Source organism: Electrophorus electricus, chromosome 20 (genome assembly GCF_013358815.1).
Source record: "Electrophorus electricus isolate fEleEle1 chromosome 20, fEleEle1.pri, whole genome shotgun sequence".
Taxonomy (NCBI): Eukaryota; Metazoa; Chordata; class Actinopteri; order Gymnotiformes; family Gymnotidae; genus Electrophorus; species Electrophorus electricus.
The window spans coordinates 3,871,217-3,889,617 of record NC_049554.1 but is presented as its reverse complement, the minus strand read 5'-3'; the positions used below and the strand labels follow the sequence as shown (position 1 = coordinate 3,889,617).

General features: G+C 42.7%; 1 protein-coding gene across 1 annotated transcript in view; it reads left to right on the top strand.

The window, feature by feature from the left end:
* LOC113578916 (testis expressed 264, ER-phagy receptor) overlaps window positions 1-18,401 on the top strand; it is a 41,764-nt gene that overhangs the window by 1,435 nt on the left and 21,928 nt on the right. Inside the window, exon 2 of the mRNA XM_027012468.2 lies at window positions 6,178-6,399. Coding sequence (XP_026868269.2) covers window positions 6,178-6,399 — 222 coding nt within the window. The remainder of the gene's footprint in view (window positions 1-6,177; window positions 6,400-18,401) is intronic.

The following is an 18,401-nucleotide window of genomic DNA, read 5'->3' as shown; positions in this document are numbered from 1 at the left end:
TAATTTATGTACTATACAATTAATAGTGTGTTCGTCTTGCTCTTTATCGGGAGTCCCTGGGGCATCTGTTGTGCTGCTTCAGCGGATCCTGATTTAGGTCCTTAACATGTAAATCCCTGGGAAGAAAATAAATGTATTCAGTTAAACTCAGTGTGTGCACCGTGCCCTCAGTGCAGTCTTGGCTGTGGCAGTATTTAATGTTCATCTTGAATACACTAACCCCAAACTGGTATTGAAAGAGGGATTCTCGGGAATCTGTGATTGCTTTCTTTATTGTAATTATGATTGGAACTTCATATTGGATTAAGAGATTCATGCACTTGCATTTTTAATTTATTGCTTTATGTAATGACTTTTTGTAATAAGTTATTACTACATTATTACAATGCGTGTCCATATTCTAACTGCGTTCTGTATGTGGCTGGTTCACCACTGGATGGAGCTGTTGTTACAGTGCGCCATCATTTCTCGAATATATGTGGGGGCGGAAATAACTTGATATTGATGTTGCTTGGCTGTATTCGCATTTCCTTTGTGATTGGGATAAATTGCATGACAGTTAGCTCGCATATCTGCCGTGCCTGAACTTACAGCCTGTTGCGTTCAGTGCCAAGCTCAAGACTCCCAATTATGAAGTGAAAAAATTCAATCGATTCTTACAAAAGTGGTTAAATCAGTGGATAGAACCGCTGATGAATAAATAAATAAATGAATTAATTTTTAACAGCCTGCTAGAGGGGAGAGATGCTGCATTAGGTCATGTTAATTGCTTAATTAAGAAATAAGAAATTTGTTATATCATTAGTTAAGAGCTGACTTCTTTGTACCAAATTAAAAGGGTTACAAACTCTTAATGCGGTCAGGAATTACAAGTCTGTGGACATCAACATGTAATTTATATGCGATATCTTGTGTCTTGCCGACAGAGTCCGATCTGTGACTTTACTGTATAAACAGGTGCAAAAATGTAATGGGGTAGTTAATATGAAAGGGCTGCGTGGGCGACTCATTTGTTTGATTGTTATAGCCTGAAAAATCAAATCCTTGAGCATGCTCTGTGTGCAGCAGTAAGACTCTGAGTGGATCGAGGACCTCAGCTTCCCTCTCTTTGTGGGACTAATGATGTGTTCATAAAGGAAAGAAGAACTGTTCTCCACTCAGCACACTTACAGTTTTCTAAGACCTGTCATCCAGTTGCCCTCTTACCTGCTTCAGTGTTTGCATGGATGCAGTGCTTTGCTGGAGAGAAGGCATAGGTTAACTAAGGACCTCAAGGACTGCTACCGTTTCCCAAACAACTTTAACCGCACTTAATAGACTTGAGTGTGCAGGTATGGTGAATAACAAACAGTCTTCACAATGAACATCATTTCAAACTGTATGAAATTATTCAGCTATAAAGCTAAGGTTGTATTTAAAATGTTAGGTTTACTGTGGCTTAATATTATACTGCATGTTTGAGTTGAGAAATGATTTTGGGAGGTGAGAATTGATTTCATTCTCAAGTTGGTTGAAAAATGGAACCTGTGAGTTAGGTCGACTAAACACATAGGTAAACAAAGCATCGTGATGCATGATATTGTGATTACTTTTGTAGTCCACTTACATAATGAGTGCAGAGTGGCGTGCTCCATTCGAGCTTTTTAAGAGTGGCCGCCATCACATGGCGAAAGAGTGACTTTGCCTACAGGAAAAATCATTCTTATCTTCCTTTTGATCAGGCGCTGCTTGGACACTCCACTGGTAGGTCCTCACTGCCCCTGATGAGAGCTCTCTATTTGAAAATAGACTTGATGGAGATGTGTGTTGATTTAAAGCTATCTAATCAACTTGTTTCTGCATCAGATAGGGCTGGGGCAAGTGCTATGTAATCTCATGGACACAATGATGACCTTAGAGATGTTGTGTTTTGTGTGGTGAAAGACACAACTTGTTGATAGCACGGTTGCTTCATGGTCATTTCAAAGACAAGCCACAGCAGTAGCACATTTCTGTCTTTGTTCTGTTGTCTGGCACACTCACAAAGTGTTTGGTAGAGGTCATCCTGAGGTCTCTCTGAAGCAGAGCTTAGCCTCTTTCTCTGTTTTATTTTGGCCCATTTCCCTCATTCACTTCCTGTCTGTGTCCCCTTCTTATTGTCTAGGGCTGTTGCCATGGCACTGATGCATGCACTACCTCTTACTTGAAAGCCCTGCTGGTATGTGGTATGAATTTGATTGACAGCTCCTGTCCATCCATGCTGAAATACTCTTTGTCGCTGCTGGATGCTTTCTCTTTTTTTCCCTTTCCCAGGCCTCCAATTAGCAACTGGCCCGGCTACGGCTTAAACCAGCTATGACTAATTGGCCTAATGATCTCAGCTCGTTAGCAGAGGGGCCTGGGGTGCCACTGCCAATGTCAGGGTTAGAAATCTCCAAAGTGCCATGTTTTCAGAACTTGAGGGAGAAAGAAAATGAGACAGAACGAAAGAGAGGGCAAAGAATTGGAAACTGCTTCTCCGGGACATAAGCTGCTCCTCTGTGACTGGTCCCCATAACCCTCGCTACTCTCCTGGATTTTGTAGTTCCTGGTGACAGCCTTCCTGTAGGCCAAACAAAATGGTGGTGGAAGAGGACTCACAGAGCTCGAGTTGGTCATTCAGAAGCCCATTCAGGACCACTTTCCCATTTGGTGGACAAAGCAAGAAGGAAAAAGAAACTGCTGGGTAGCTCGGTGGACAAGGTATTCAACGAGTAAGTGGACGGTTGCCAGTTCAAGTTGCCACTGTTCGGCCCTGAGCAAGGCCCTCAATCCTCGAGTGCTCAAGTTGTATTCAGTCATAATTCTAAGTCGCTTTGGATAAAAGTGTCAGGGAAATGTGAAAAATGTAAATGCTAAGACTGTCCTGTGGCAGGAGTGTCAGGCCTCCTGCCTACAGCATCACAATCCTGGACAACAGAGTGATTTGCCAACCAAGCCTCAGCGTTTAGCTAAGATGACCATTGAGTGACCAAGTGTTGCGATCCTCTAGAGTATGAACCGAACATCTTGGTAGCATCTGTCCTGCAACAGCAGTGTGGGGACTGTTTACGTTAGCAGAGTTTTACCAGATGACAAGAAATAAATGGTGTGCATTCTCCTCTCCAGTCTGGCACTCACACTCAGCCCGGTGCCTACTTTTGCTAATTGCTGTGTCTTATCAATCAAAGACAGATGAGGCACAGCTGGGCGCCCTGGTGCTGTGGTATGGAGTGCAGCCTCCTGTTTAGCTGTCTGAAGAAAGATGTAGATATTAGTGGAATATTGTCTTGATCCTGGCCACATGGACTTCCACAGGGATGGATCTGGTCTGGATCTGCTGCACGTTCAGCGTGGAATTTAATTGCCTCAGTACGGTAAGCAGGAGGGGGAAAAAAGCACCTCAGTAATGGTACTAAAATCTTGCTTCACGTATGATAGTCTCATCATAATATATTTTCCCCTAGGAAAAAAAACCCTCTTTGATTGAGACGTTGAAACCTAGCTATATTTTGTCCATAAGGCATACTGGATGATATAAGTTTGTATTCATATATACCTTTTGTATGTTTGCATGTTTTTGGTTTATATGGGTACATGCATTTATTTAAAAATGATGCACCTATGGCAGATATTGTAACTCGTATGTAGATTTTGAGCTAGCTCATGATTTTATATTATTGCTGTCATCCCAGCTCATATGTGATATTGGAAAAATTTCACTGGACCAAATGGTAACAAAAAATGAAGATATAGATTGAAGAGTCAGAGATGTGTTTGGGAATATCTTCACTGATTCATCAACAGATAATCCATAACAAAAATCGAGAGTTACCCTCTTCATCTCATTTCTTAGCACTTTCACATCTGACAGTGGGAGCGTGGAAAGACAGAATGAAGGAGACAGAATGAAGGAGAGAGAGATTAAGGGTAGTGGCTTCTAAAATAAACTCTGAGAGTCGCCAATAAAGTGCTCTGGATTCAATTTCCCACAAGGCCAAATGGTTCACAGGCACTCTTGTCCGTGGCTCTCTAGGGAAACCCCTCGGCCCCTCTCCCCACAGGCTCCCATGATTCCTGGCTCCGCCGGAACTGAAGCTCTGGCTCTACTCCAACGGTGAGAACACAGCCACAGACACGCTCAGCGAATGAGTTGTTCAGGAGATGTCACCTGGTATTCCCATTGTTATGGGGATTCAGAAAAACACAGGTTTGTGGTACAATCTAATTGGCTAAAGGCACTGAAATGGTGTCTGGGAAATGATTTGAATTCAGCTGTCCTCTGCCTTTATTTATATGCTTGAACTTTAATATTAATTGCAGAGCTAAGATAATAATTCAGACTAACCAGGACAATGGCTTTCAATCAGCTGTTTGACTGAGCTCAGCTGGGGCTCGGCTGTGCTTGAGTAATACGTTCCGTTTTCGTGGCGTCCACTGCCAGGTTGGTGTCTGGATTCCAGAATGGTGGCGGCATGGTTGCCGTGGGAGATCCACGTTTCAGGCTCACAGCTGTGTTTAGGCCAGAGGGGACTCGCAGTGATGGAGCATAAGTTAAACACACTCCAAATTCACAGCTAGAGGCACAAGCTCATTCAGTTTTCAGCAGTGTTCGTGGATGACCACACACACACACACACACACACACACACACACACACGCACACACACACAAAATCACTCACATACTGTGGATATTTGAAGAGAGAAAAATTATAGAGAAAGGTACCAATCCATGAAAGTAGATTTGTTCATTACTTTGGACCACCCCCAAAATGGCTTATACACCCCCAAAAGGGCTTCCATTTGTCTTGACGTCTACTTTTGCACCTAAATAAGCACACAAATCTGACTGCTCCACAACATTTGCTTTTTTCTTATATTTTTAGCCATCTCTTCTGCTCTTCAGTCAGCATCCCAAATTCATACAGCACCGTTCATTTGGGATCGGAAAGGCAAACACTGACCCTGGATCTGAGTCAGTAAAGATCTTCTTCGATTAAGTCTGAAAACCACCCTTTAAGTGAGTGTTCTGTTATTAGCAGAAGGCTGTTCTGGGCAGGTCTGTGTGGTCGCATCCCTGGGGGCCGTGGAGGGGAGTGTGGGTGACTCTGATGTAGGAGAGGAATGCCCGCTGTTCTGTAGGAGCTCCAGGTGTGCAGGGCTTATCAGTTATGTAGCTTTGACACCCGATTTTCCTCTCTCCGGATGTGGTAGCCCAATCCAGTCTCATACACACCAGCCTCCCATCCAGAACCTCCTGTGCTGTGGTTGTTAGTCACCACACAGAATCAAGCCCGGATTTCCCTAGTGCCCCGGTTTGTTTGTGTGCATGCACGTGTGTATGTGTGCATATATATGTGCATTTGCGTGCATGGTTGTGTGTGTGTGTGCCCATGCAGGAGTGAATGTGTGTGTGTGTGTGTGTGTGTGTGTGTGCATGCGAGCATGTGCATGTCCTTCAGCGCCTAATCTCACTCCCACTGAAGTTGACAGCCGGCCGCCTGTCCACGGGCGTCCGAAGCAGTCTGGTGGAGTTGCACCAATTAAAGCTGCATAAACACACACACACACACACACACACACACTGCCACCTGTGCCTGCTACCTTTCGTTATTAAATCCTACGTGTGCGTAATTTATTTTCTCTTCTCTCTCCATGCCACTTTCTGTCAGAGCAGCTGCTCCTCATTAGGCCACTTTTCTCTTTGTGACTCATCGTCAGTGTATATGTGCGTGAACGTGCGCGCGCATGCGTGTATGTGTGCGTGTGCGCGCGTGAGCGTGCTCGCATGCAGACGTGATGCGGCTGTTTGTTGAAATGCCTGGCCGGGTACAGTAGGAAAGGGTGTTTTCGTTAGGTGGAGGAGAAGGTGCTGCTAATTGCTGCCTGGAGGCGGAGCGCTTTCAGGGGCCTCTGGTGAGGGCTTTTACAAGTTGGCACAGGCACGTGGTCAAAGAGATCATGCTGAAGTTTTGCTTGAGAGTTCAGGGTCAGTCTATCTGTCAGATACCTCACTGCTAATGAATAAAGACAGGCAGCGTGGGGGGGGGGTCATCAGAGTGAAAGCCAAAAACAGGTTCTTAGAAGTACTTTGTCTTTCCTGGCAACATCCTGCATAACTTTCTAGTTATGTTTCTGTGTGTGTGTGTGTGTGTGTGTGTGTGTGTGTGTTATCCAGGTGCCAGGCTCGAAGTGCCGCTGTGTAGTGGGCAGTATTCTGAGCGAGGGTGACGAGACGCCTGCCACAGAGCTCCAGCAGCTGTACGAGAAGTGTGGCTTCCGGATCTTCACCTTCCCCGAGGTCACCCACGTGGTCTCAGCCTGCTTCCCCCACCGAACTTTTCTCTCCATCTACCTGGGAGTGTGGAGAGTCTACCCACGCCTGGCGCGTTACATTAAGGTAGCTTCCCTGAGCCCCACCCCACCACGTTCGGCCTTCGCTGATGTCGGATTTCGCAGCTCTCGCAGCTATGCGTCTGATTGGTTGAAAGACCTGTCACTCACATGTCACTGTGTTTGATGTGGCAACATTTATGAGGTACTTTCCATACGAGCATAGGATCTACATCAGGCAGTTCCTCCTGAAATGAGCAGTTGGAAGTGAGCCTGAAGAAAAAAGAACCACCAACAGCGAATAAACCCTGCACCCTCCCGCCTTTCTAACATGCACGTTGGCCACCATCAAATTTGCAGTCATAAATTTTGGAGGTGGAAAAGCCTTCTGATTTTATAATGCAATTATACTTGGTTGCCTGTTGCATATTGCACATTTTAAAGTATTGCATTCTGTATTGTGATATAGTCATTAAAAAATTCTATATTTCAATTGATTCTTTTTTTAATCGTGGCAATGTAAGAGTCACCGTGCTCAAGAATTGGCAATTGGAACTGAAAGGATTTTTTTCCCGTCTCCCCTAGTAAAATCCGATTGGCTCATGGGCCATTTCCTCTTACTTTCTATATCCAGATTGTCAGAGTTGAAGGGTTGACCTAGAACCCAGTCACTCCATTCCTCCTGCTGATCAGTACTGGGAGCAGAAGGTTAGTGGAATGGAGGTGGAGGTGTGGAAGATGCCCAAGGAACGAGAGCGGGGGGGCTGGGATGGGGTCACTGGTTGCACGGCTTGTCCCTGGAGCCAAAGCCAGCTGCACGTTCTGAACCCACCAGCTGTGAGAAGGAAGTGTCATTGAAAAGTCATGACTTCCGCAGGTGGCCGGTGTTCTGGTCATCAGTCTCATCTTTTCTCGGCAGAATTTGTAGGTGTGTGTGTATACGTGTGTGTGTGCGTGTGTGTATAAGTGTGTGTGTGTGTGTGTGTGGGTGGAGGGTGGGGGGCGGCTGTTGGTGTTAATGAATAAGAAAAAGAGAGCGTGACTAAATCCTCGTGTTCTCCTGATTTATTTGATTTATTTATTTATATGATGTATTTTCTAAGTTACAAAAAACAGCAAATGAAGAATGTTATTAAAATTTTAAGAGATAATAATACCAATACTTAAAATATCAATAATAACATAATGGGAATTGGCACTTGTGTGTGTATGTTAGATTAAAAGGAAGCACAAAGCCACTCTGTAATTACTAGGCTGGGACTTTTACTAGGAGTTCCTTAGAAGTGCGGATGTGCTTTCTCCTCTTCTTATAAAACTTTACAAAGTACTTTAATGGAATACATTTGTATTTTGTTTTCTTGAAAAGATAGAAGAATATCTCTCTTTTTCTGTCTCACTTCTGCTTACCTCTCTCTCTCTCTCTCTCTCCCCCCTCCCCCCTCTCTCTCTCTCTCTCTCTCTCTCTCTCTCTCTCTCTCTCTCTCTCTCTCTCTCTCTCTCTCTCGCTTTCTCAATTAAATTCAAGTCAACAGTGCTTTATTGGCACGAATGTTCCAAGTTACATTATTGCCAAAGCAAATTAGCATATCCAGGAAAGGGGGAAATAGGTAGGAAAATAACAAAAGAAATCACAAAACACTCAGTCAACAATAGCGGCCAACCGAGGTGTGTGCGGCAGGGTGACTTACTAGTAGGGTCTTAGGCTGTGACAAGATGCTACAAATGCTGCTGCTTGTATAATCGGCACTCTTCTCGCTCAAGACACAGGGTGGTTTTTCTTTATTACAGCAATTTAGAAACTCAGGCCAGATGCTGTTAATGTTGTTATAGAATGGCTTTCTAATTGACTTCATATTTGGAACCCTCGGTTAGGGCATGCGGCTCTATCTCCACCACTCCCAGGTGGCAGTGGGAACAGAACCAGGTTCAGTGGCCAGGCTGCGCTCACTGAGGCTGTACGAGGTCAGCATATTCCTTCACTTTTTGTCGGATAAGTTGCCAACGTGTAGTCTCAATTTAGGAACAAATAGCATCGGCGCTTGTGTCCTGCTTTTGTGGACTCTTTCCGATGTGTGATGTTTTCCTTAAGTTATTATTTGGTTGGGTCTGATTGTTTGGGAGAGTATGTAGTTGTCCTGAGGCTGTTTGCTGTTTCGGCTCACTGAGCCTCCTGGTAGAGCTGTGCTTTAGAATGGTGTGAGTTGAGGTCTCTAACGTTTACATGTTCCCAAAATTGTAATGCTCTTGTTTGGATGTTTAGTGGTAGAAGAAGCTGACCTAAGTCGGCTCTGCAGGCTTTATTCGGTATTATCCTCTCCATCCTGAGGATTTCTCGACGCCATTCTACATGAAGTGTCTCAGCTGGGTGTTTGTCCCAAATTGTGAAATCTTTTTGAGGTCCCCAAACCTTACTGCTGTAAAGTGAAATTGGCTCAGTCACCGTTTTAAATAGTTTAACCCAAATTCTAAATGAGATCTCAAATTATGTGGATGATGAACTTATTATGAAGTATGAACTTATTATACCTAAATATATGAATGTGAGTGATTGTTGAATATTTGTGTTGTTTATTATAAAACGATATGCGGTTCCTTGATTTACAGGTCTTTTATTCAGGGCTTTTATATCTTTTATTTGAGTTTTTTAGTGATTAATTTTCAGAGTCCATGGTTCACAGAATTATTCTAAAAGATACAGGTTTGTGGTAGTCCCTCTCATGAAGGCCATCCACATATATCAGACATTTAATTGCATTGTCATCTACTTCATTAATTGGTCTAGTTTTTCAGCCAATGGATTGATGTACATGTTAAATAGTGTAGGGCTTTGACGACAGCCTTGCCATACTCTTTGTGACTTGTGCAAGAATCAGCCCTGGGCGTTCCAGTTTTGACTGAACACTTACTGTGTGTGTTTATTGATTTGATGATGTTATACACTTTCCCCCAATCCCGTATTCTCCACGTTTATAGAACAAGCATTTGTGCCAAATCGAATCTTTTTGAAAATCTACAAAATCTTGCCTTTAGTTTGGTTTACATATTGATTAATAAGGGTGTATAGTGAAAATGTGCTCTGATGTTTGATAATTTGGGAGAAAGCCAATCCGATTTTGCATTATATAAGTTCTTTTAGAAATTTTATTATTCTCACATTCAGAATTCCACTGAAGGTTACTGTTGACACAGATTCCTCTGTAGTTGTTTGGGTCAAATTTATCTAAAGTTTTGTCCTTTACTCCAGACTGCAGCCTATATTTTAAACAAAACTGAAGTTTTAGAATAGCTAGTTTGAATTTCGGGTCATGTTTATAAAGATTTCGTTCAGAATGTCATCTGAGCCACTGGCTTTTCTGGGTTTTAGACTCTAAGCTTTTCCTCTAGTTCTCTTTTTAGTGATACGGTTTGATAATCCTTAATTACAGTCTCAAGGGATTTGAGTTTTTCTGATATTTTCTGTTGCTCTTCATTTGTTGTGGGATTGCTATACTGTTTTTCACAATGTTTCTTTCGATGTATCTCCCTTTTTAATTGTTGTTATGGTGCAGATTGTTTAGTGATTTCCAATTTTCCCAGAATTGCCTATTGGAGTTAGCAAATTCTTCCAAATAATTTATTTTATTTCATGTGTGTTTGTATTTCTTTGTTTTTATTGCATGACTATATTTATTGAGGGCATCACAGTACTTTGTGCAGAGTTCCTGGATATGTGAATCCTGGTGATTTTGGTTTGGATAACTTTCCTTTCTTTCCCCCGATCAGTTAGATTCTTTCTCTAATTTTCTTTTTCTCAAGCTGTGCAGTGGTGTTGTTGTTTTCCATGTACAAGCTGCAGTGTACATCGACCCCCCACCCACAGTGTTACTATGGTTATAGGGTTTATAGGGTTTAAGGAGTTCACCTGCACCTCAGTCATGTCAACATGCAGGAGACCGTTTGTACTTAGAATGAGGCATTTCCATTCTCCTTTGAATTATCCCTTTTACTTAAGCATGTGCATACATACTTTTTACTCATTTTCAAACTTTCTAGCAAATAATACTTGAAAGGGAAGGCCTCTTGTGTGTGTGTGTGTGTTTGTGCGTATGTGTGTGTGTGTGTATGGATGAGATATCACGCTTGACCATAGCCCAGAATCTTCAGGCTAGATATCAGAGGGTGTGATGCAACTCACTAGTGCCTTACCGGCTGAGTTTAATCAGCTAGCACTCCACGGGAAAATGCTCCGAGATTGCTTCACGCTCGAGGGCCATCCTGGGACATTCAGCGTCTGCATTCGAGTGCAGGCAAGCCCTTAACAACTCTCCCTGCCAGAGTATGGATGACCTCCTTCAGATACCATAATCCGAAGTGACCCCATCTCTGCGCCCCTCCTCCCTGGGTTTGCACTGGGGTTCCCTACCTGTCTGGATACGCCACACGACACCTGGAGCCTGGCCAAAGGTTAAATTAGTTAATTGGAAATAAAAGCCAGGAGGCTCCAATTAACGAGGAGCGTATCCCAATTAGCACAGTGCATGGTATCGCATTAGCTGGGTAAAGTACCTTTTACTTCGTCATTAGCACTTTTCTACATGAGGGTCTGTGGAGGACAGTAATAATAACAACGATACATTTCATTTTGAATTCATCAGTCAAATTGGGGAAATAAACCAGAATAAAGTTTGTCTGCTCTGGAGCTGTTGGAGCGCAGCCGTCTTAGTGCCTCACAGGCCGCCTTTTCTCCAAGGTCGCTGAGCGGCACTTTCCTCGAGAAAAACCGAACTCGTCTGATCCTCTTCATACACTTCTCCCCCGCAAAAGACTAATGGTACTGGTCGTGCATAGCCTTGAATTCAAGGCGATACAATACCGCCTGGCTACGCAGAACTACCCGTGAGGATTCAGCACCGTGTCTTGAGGGACGTCAGTCAGGTTTTGTTCTAGTGAGTAACTACGGAGTTAGGTATGTGCCAAACGTGTTCCAAAGCAAGGTCTGTGAGCTCTGTAGGCAGAGGCTTGACCCCTGTCCTGCTCTTCGTAGTCGGCCTATTGCCCTTCGGCTACCATTTTGTTTTACTTCCTCCATTGATTTACTTATTTGTTTCGTGTTTTGGCATGTTTGAAGGTGAGGGCCTTAAATGTGGCGCAGTAGCTGAAAGTTTGTTTCAGATGATTCCACCATGTTGAGTGAAAATGAAAACCAAAGGAAGTGATGCAGCAGCAAAAAATAAATAAATCTCAGCAAAATTCCCCCAAAAAATACAAACAGAAGCTGAGAATATTTTGGCAAAACAGAATCAGATGACCACAAAGCGTAGTAAAAGTAGCAATTTATTTTGAACTATTTTTTTGTTTAATACTGTGAAAAAAAAAAAAAAAACATGATTCATTTGTGTTTCTTTCATGACTCAATTCAACTTTTACCATAACATGTTGGTAAACACATCAAATAGATCTCATTCAGCGATCAGCAACCTAAACAAAGTTTCTGAGTCGGTGAACTGAATCATTCCTAGAATTCATTCTAAATTGAATTCAGACTCTGTATGAACTTGGTTGTCTTTCAATATTTGTCATAAGAAATTTCTTAGACGTATGTGTGTGTGTGTGTGTGGGTGTGTGTGTGTGTGTGTGTGTGTGTGTGTGTGTGTGTGTGTGGAGACAGCAACCTTGTCGAACTTTACATGGAGCCAAGGAGAGTCGTTTGATGGGTACTGGCGGCATCCAGCAGACACTCTGTTCTCAGGGGTTCTCTCATCGCCCTTGCGTTGCCGTGGCTACAGATTGCTTGCTTAAGATTCTAATTCCACCCAGGATAATATAGGGAATCCCCATGGTAACCAGAAGCACGATCTATGATATGTGTCACCATAGAAATAGAATTATCTGTGTGTAACAAAGTGGTCATGGCCTCTGGTGTCCAAGCATAGACACAGTCCAGGGGTTTATTAATTCATACACTCATTAAACCTATCCCTAGTCATGGCACAGTTTGACATGGCTCTCTAGAATGTCATTTACACAATGCAACGCTTGTAAATAAATTTGAGCTCAAGTGAAGCTTCCCACTGTGTCCATAGCATTCTCAAACTGTCCCCAATTATGCTTAGAAAATGAGAAACCAGTAGCCGCCAGTGGACTTGCGCTGACAGTCATGTTGTGTGACCCAATGGGATCCTTTGCGCAGCGTTTTCTCAGACCCACAAAGAGACACACACACAATGTAATGTCTACTGGAAATATGAAGCCAATGTCTTTTTTTTCTTCAAAGTAGAAATAACCTGTTTTTCTTAATCTATTAGGAATTCAGTGGCATCACACTGTCATCCTCATCAAACTACACTACTGAAGTACTGCTATTGAATTTTAACTAATCAGTACAATTTTTTTCAGCCTTCTACAGACCCGTTACTGCACTTATGCAACCTTACACATAAAAGAACCATCCCGTTCTGTTCCACACAGCGAGAGATGCAGATTTTTAAACCGAAGCAGGAAAAATACCATCGCTCTCAGATCAGTGCTAAGCATCAGCCAGCGTGCCGACTCTAGCTTTTCCAGGTTGTTACTGGGAGAGAGCAGGTAGCATGTTGTGTCCCCACACACAGGCGGTGTCGCTGCTCCCGTCACTATGCTCTCCTGTGTTAAGTGTGCATGAGTGAGACCATGAATGAAACGGCCTTCTGCTACTGTATACCTACAGCCACTGAACGCCCCCATCTCTGTTCTCTCACTGTCTTTGTCTCTTTCCTCCTCTTTCTCCATCCCTCTTTCATGTCCCCTCCTAGTCTTTTCTCCATCCCTCTCTCATGTCTCCTCCTAGTCTTTTCTCCATACGTCTCTCATGTCCCCTCCTAGTCTTTTCTCCATCCCTCTCTCATGTCTCCTCCTAGTCTTTTCTCCATCCCTCTCTCATGTCCCCTCCTAGTCTTTTCTCCATCCCTCTCTCATGTCCCCTCCTAGTCTTTTCTCCATCCCTCTCTCATGTCTCCTCCTAGTCTTTTCTCCATCCCTCTCTCATGTCCCCTCCTAGTCTTTTCTCCATACGTCTCTCATGTCCCCTCCTAGTCTTTTCTCCATCCCTCTCTCATGTCTCCTCCTAGTCTTTTCTCCATCCCTCTCTCATGTCTCCTCCTAGTCTTTTCTCCATCCCTCTCTCATGTCCCCTCCTAGTCTTTTCTCCATCCCTCTCTCATGTCCCCTCCTAGTCTTTTCTCCATCCCTCTTTCATGTCCCCTCCTAGTCTTTTCTCCATACGTCTCTCATGTCCCCTCCTAGTCTTTTCTCCATCCCTCTCTCATGTCTCCTCCTAGTCTTTTCTCCATCCCTCTCTCATGTCCCCTCCTAGTCTTTTCTCCATACGTCTCTCATGTCCCCTCCTAGTCTTTTCTCCATCCCTCTCTCATGTCTCCTCCTAGTCTTTTCTCCATCCCTCTCTCATGTCTCCTCCTAGTCTTTTGTCCATCCCTCTCTCATGTCCCCTCCTAATCTTTTCTCCATCCCTCTCTCATGTCCCCTCCTAGTCTTTTCTCCACCCCTCTCTCATGTCCCCTCCTAATCTTTTCTCCATCCCTCTCATGTCCCCTCCTAGTCTTTTCTCCATCCCTCTCTCATGTCCCCTCCTAGTCTTTTCCCCTGTCCCGCTTCCTCTGCCTCCCTTTCACTCTCTCTCACTCACCCCCCCCCCCCCCACGTCCCATTTCCTTTTACGCTGTCTAAAGTGAGAGTGCACGTGATCGGTGTGGTGAGTTTGTTTTGCACATGGAGGAAACATCTTTCCCAAATGCCACAGTGACATTTGAGTGCGGTTGCCGGATCTGTGCTTTAGATTAACAGAGGACAATGAAACCAACCTCCCTGCTGGTTGACTATCAGAAGCCTCCGGATGCTTAACGCTCTTAATATCTCTTATAGTGGAGGAGATTGAACTACTAATCCCTGGTATACTTTAATAACAGTTTGATCATTACTGAGAATGTGACCCGTTCTCTCTAAATTACTGGCATCCAAGGATGTCCGAGCATAACTCTGTGACAGTAATGCCATTGTTCCAGCTTTACAAATGAAGAGAATAAAATTAGTGTGAGTTTCAGTTTAGCAAGCAGTTTGCTCAGTCTTAGGGAGGAAATCCGCTTTTTAATTTTTTCAGCAAATTGGTCAACATTGCAGAACAAAGCCATGGTAATATAATGTAAGATAAATGATCTGTTACTAATATTCCTATTGTTATTGTTATTGTTATTATTGTTAAACAGGTAACAATTCCACTGTATTCACATACTTGGTGTGATGCAGTAATCTCAACCAAAGAAATCCAAGCTCTTTTAAAAAAGTATTTCAACAGTGTAATTGTTTTGAAAGATTAAATATCACTGCATATCGCTAACATGGTTATGATGGTGAAAACCTTTTCTTGGGTTCATAATCATTATTTCTGACATCTCTGTAACTGTCAAGCTGTCATACAGTGAAACCCCAGTTGACCCGCTTCAGTTGGTATCGACAAGCTGGTGCCACACTCTTGTTTTCAAAAGAATCACTGCCTTGGGCAATTGCCAGGTTAGCATAATCAAAAATGAATAAGCATTGTGTTGGCAGAACATGGGCTGAATATGAGAGGAGTTCTTGGTCTGCCTCAAAGCTTGGGTTACTTTTTGCCTTTTTAAAAAGTTTTGGTGGGTTCGTCCCTGAAAAGACTCGATTCAGTTCATTATTAACAGCTGGATTGGCTGAAATAAAGTCATTTTTAGGGTTCAGATTGTTTGTTTGTTTATTTGTTTATGATGTTCCACTTTGTCGTATGGCTTTGCATTACAGTGGGTTACTCCTACAGCTGTATGTATGAGAGGAGGCTGTGCATTAGTCCTCATTGATATCATATCAACACCATGTGTCCCAGTGAGCAGGTTTCACAAACAGGTCAAGAGGTCAGCATCTTATGCCAACGGAGGATGACTCTGTCTGACTCCTTAGAGGCAGATGAAGTTACTCAACCCACACAAAAACAAGACAAGCTCCTCAGGTGGGGAGGGCAGAATCAGTGTGCAGTGCCCAGCAGATGCTGAGAAACAGTTTTCTTTCGTATGTGGGGGGGTATAAATAAATACATAAGTGAATAAATACATAAATGAATAAATACATACTGTACTGTAGTAGTTATCATAAAATTCTTCTTCTACTCTTCCTCTATTTTTTTCTTTTTCTTTTTCTTTACATTTTTCTATAGTAATTACACTCAACTTTACATACAGACCTTTACTTTAAAGATGTTTTCAGAAAGACCTTTGAACATTGTAATAACTCTGACCTTTTAGGCATACACTAATAAAGCATCTTGGCCTTAAAGCTAAAAATATGGTGCATTATGTATATGTTCTGACTGTTCAGACAGACCTTTTGCAGTGGTTTAGTATGTACACTAATATATTCAAAATGTATTAAACTATTAACTAAATATGGACTGTTTTTTTCTGCAGTTTATTTTAAAAGTATTTTTAAGGTTTTAAACTTTTGAAGATTTAAAATCATTTTAATTTTAGGCGGCCTTGTTTTAAAAAGCTTTTATAATACAAAAGCTTGTATTAAAGCTTTTAAGACCTTTATATTGCAGTGAAAGTCCCTTTGGAGGATTGATGACATGGTTTCGATGACTTAATTAAATACTGTAAGAAATAACAAATAACAAATAACAAATTACCATGCTAAAAAATAATAATTGGCCAAGTACCTAGACAGAAATTAATCGCTGATTGGGTTAAATTGTGTTGTGAACAATGATTCTCCACTGATCTTTTGTTTTAGTCCTAAAATGACTTGTAAATTTGTCAACTTGTCGAGTTTGGACATGTACAGCTGGTGTAATTAAACAGAATAAAACCTCTTTGGTGTGGTGAAATTTTTCACCCTCCCATAAACACAAAGCTGTCAAGATTTAGGAACTAATTATGAATTCCAACAGCAGCAATTTAGGGAGGAACAGAAACAGTCATGACGGTGATAATTGAGTCTTTTCTGTTTGTCTCTAATATACTGCAAAAATCTGAAAAAGTAAAGTATGTTAAATTAAAATGCAAAATGAAAACGATGAATTGCAAATTATTTGACCTGTATTCCATTGAAAACAATACAAGAGCACATTGTTTAATATTTCACCTCATGAATTTTATTGTTTTGTTTTTTCCAAAATAAACATCTGTTTCTGTTTGATTCTTGCAACATATTTCACAAAAAGTTGGGACAGTAATGAATTTACAATTTTATAGTAAGACCATTCCTTTTCACAACTGCTAAAAGACATTTATGGACAGGAGACACCAAGGTTCAAACAATTCTTAAGGTGTGCAACAGTACGTGGTCTTCATTGTTGCATTGGTGACAGTTTGGGCTGACAGGCAGGACAGTCCCACGTAATCTGTCGGGACAGGTCAGGACCACAGGCAGGACAGTCCCATACATTCTGTTGGGGACAGGTCAGGACCACAGGCAGGACAGTCCCACATAATCTGTTGGCGACAGGTCAGGACCACAGGCAGGACAGTCCCATACATTCTGTTGGGGACAGGTCAGGACCACAGGCAGGACAGTCCCATACATTCTGTTGGGGACAGGTCAGGACCACAGGCAGGACAGTCCCATACATTCTGCTGGGGACAGGTCAGGACTCCATGCAGGACAGTCCCACATAATCTGTCGGGGACAGGTCAGGACTCCATGCAGGACAGTCCCACATAATCTGTCGGGACAGGTCAGGACTCCAGGCAGGCCTGTTCAGCTCCTGCACCCTCATCTTCTGCAGCCATGGCTTTGTAATGTGTGTACATAAGCATAAATGACCTTTGTCAAGGCTACTGACACAAGCCCATACCAGGACTGATCCTGGCGTTTGGACTTGTTGCTGACCACAGCACACGTTTCCACTATGCAGTGGTACATCCCAGATGCCTCCAAGCACAGAAAGGTCTAAGGCACCTCTGGACAAAGTTTTACCTGGCCATCACTGCTTTCTTTCTTTTTTTATTTGGACTCTCCATATCATTCCAATGTTTTCTTATTTTGGGTTTGTAAGTATATCTGCACTTATGAAGAATGTGAAGAATGTGTTATTGTGCCATGAAACTATAGTCAAATATAAGTCAAAGTTTCTTTCGCTTTCTTTCTCAACCTCTTTGTGTCTGTCTTTTTCTTTTCTTCTGTCCCTTTCTGGCATCTCTTGCGTCAGTAGTCAGGGTCCACAGCAGCACGCAGATGGAGGACTGGAGTCGCGGGTCAGTGTTCGGGTCAGATGCTCATGAGCCTGAGCTGACTGCCACAGCTGCTGAATGTAAATATCCTGCCAGCTTTATTTTGGCATGGTTCTAAAAGCAGGATGCACAGACTAGTTGGCTCGCCTACAGTGACTCCTTCAGACCTACTAGAAACGGACTGCTTCAAGCGGCTTAAATATATCAATATCGCTAGTATTAGATTTGCCTTTGTATCAGCATTGGGTAAACAGTGTATGCTGGAGGCCAGTAGTGTTGTTAGTTAATTTAGCATTTATGATATTATGGCATGACTTTAGTATGTTAGCACCTTATTGTTTAGCACCTTCATGTGCATCAGCAATAGTTTTTGGATATTAAACTAAAAGCCTGAGTTTCCCTCTTATGTACAATTCAGAGTACTGTTCAGTGACACGTTTAGTAGAACATTGTAGGTATTGTGTGCCCAGAATAGCATAGAGTTACACTACCACTGCAGTGAACTACGCAAAACAGTGTGCCACAGTAAAATACCAATATAGGAAGTGAGTAACATACCAATATAGGAAGTGAGCTACACTTGCTCACTAGCACCACTTCTTTCCTGGTGAACAAAAACTGCACAATTAATAACTTCCCTAATGGTGCATCAGTTGCCTCAGGGGTAACCTCAGTTTCCTGAGGTTAATATTCCTGAGGCCAAATCATTAATGTATGTTTTACTGACCACAGTCTAACAACATGTCGTGTGAGACCCTGAATGTGGTGCTGCATCTCCCAGCTGGAACATTAAGGTACAAAGATGATAAATACCCTTTGGTATGATTCATTTGTGCTGGAGCTTCCA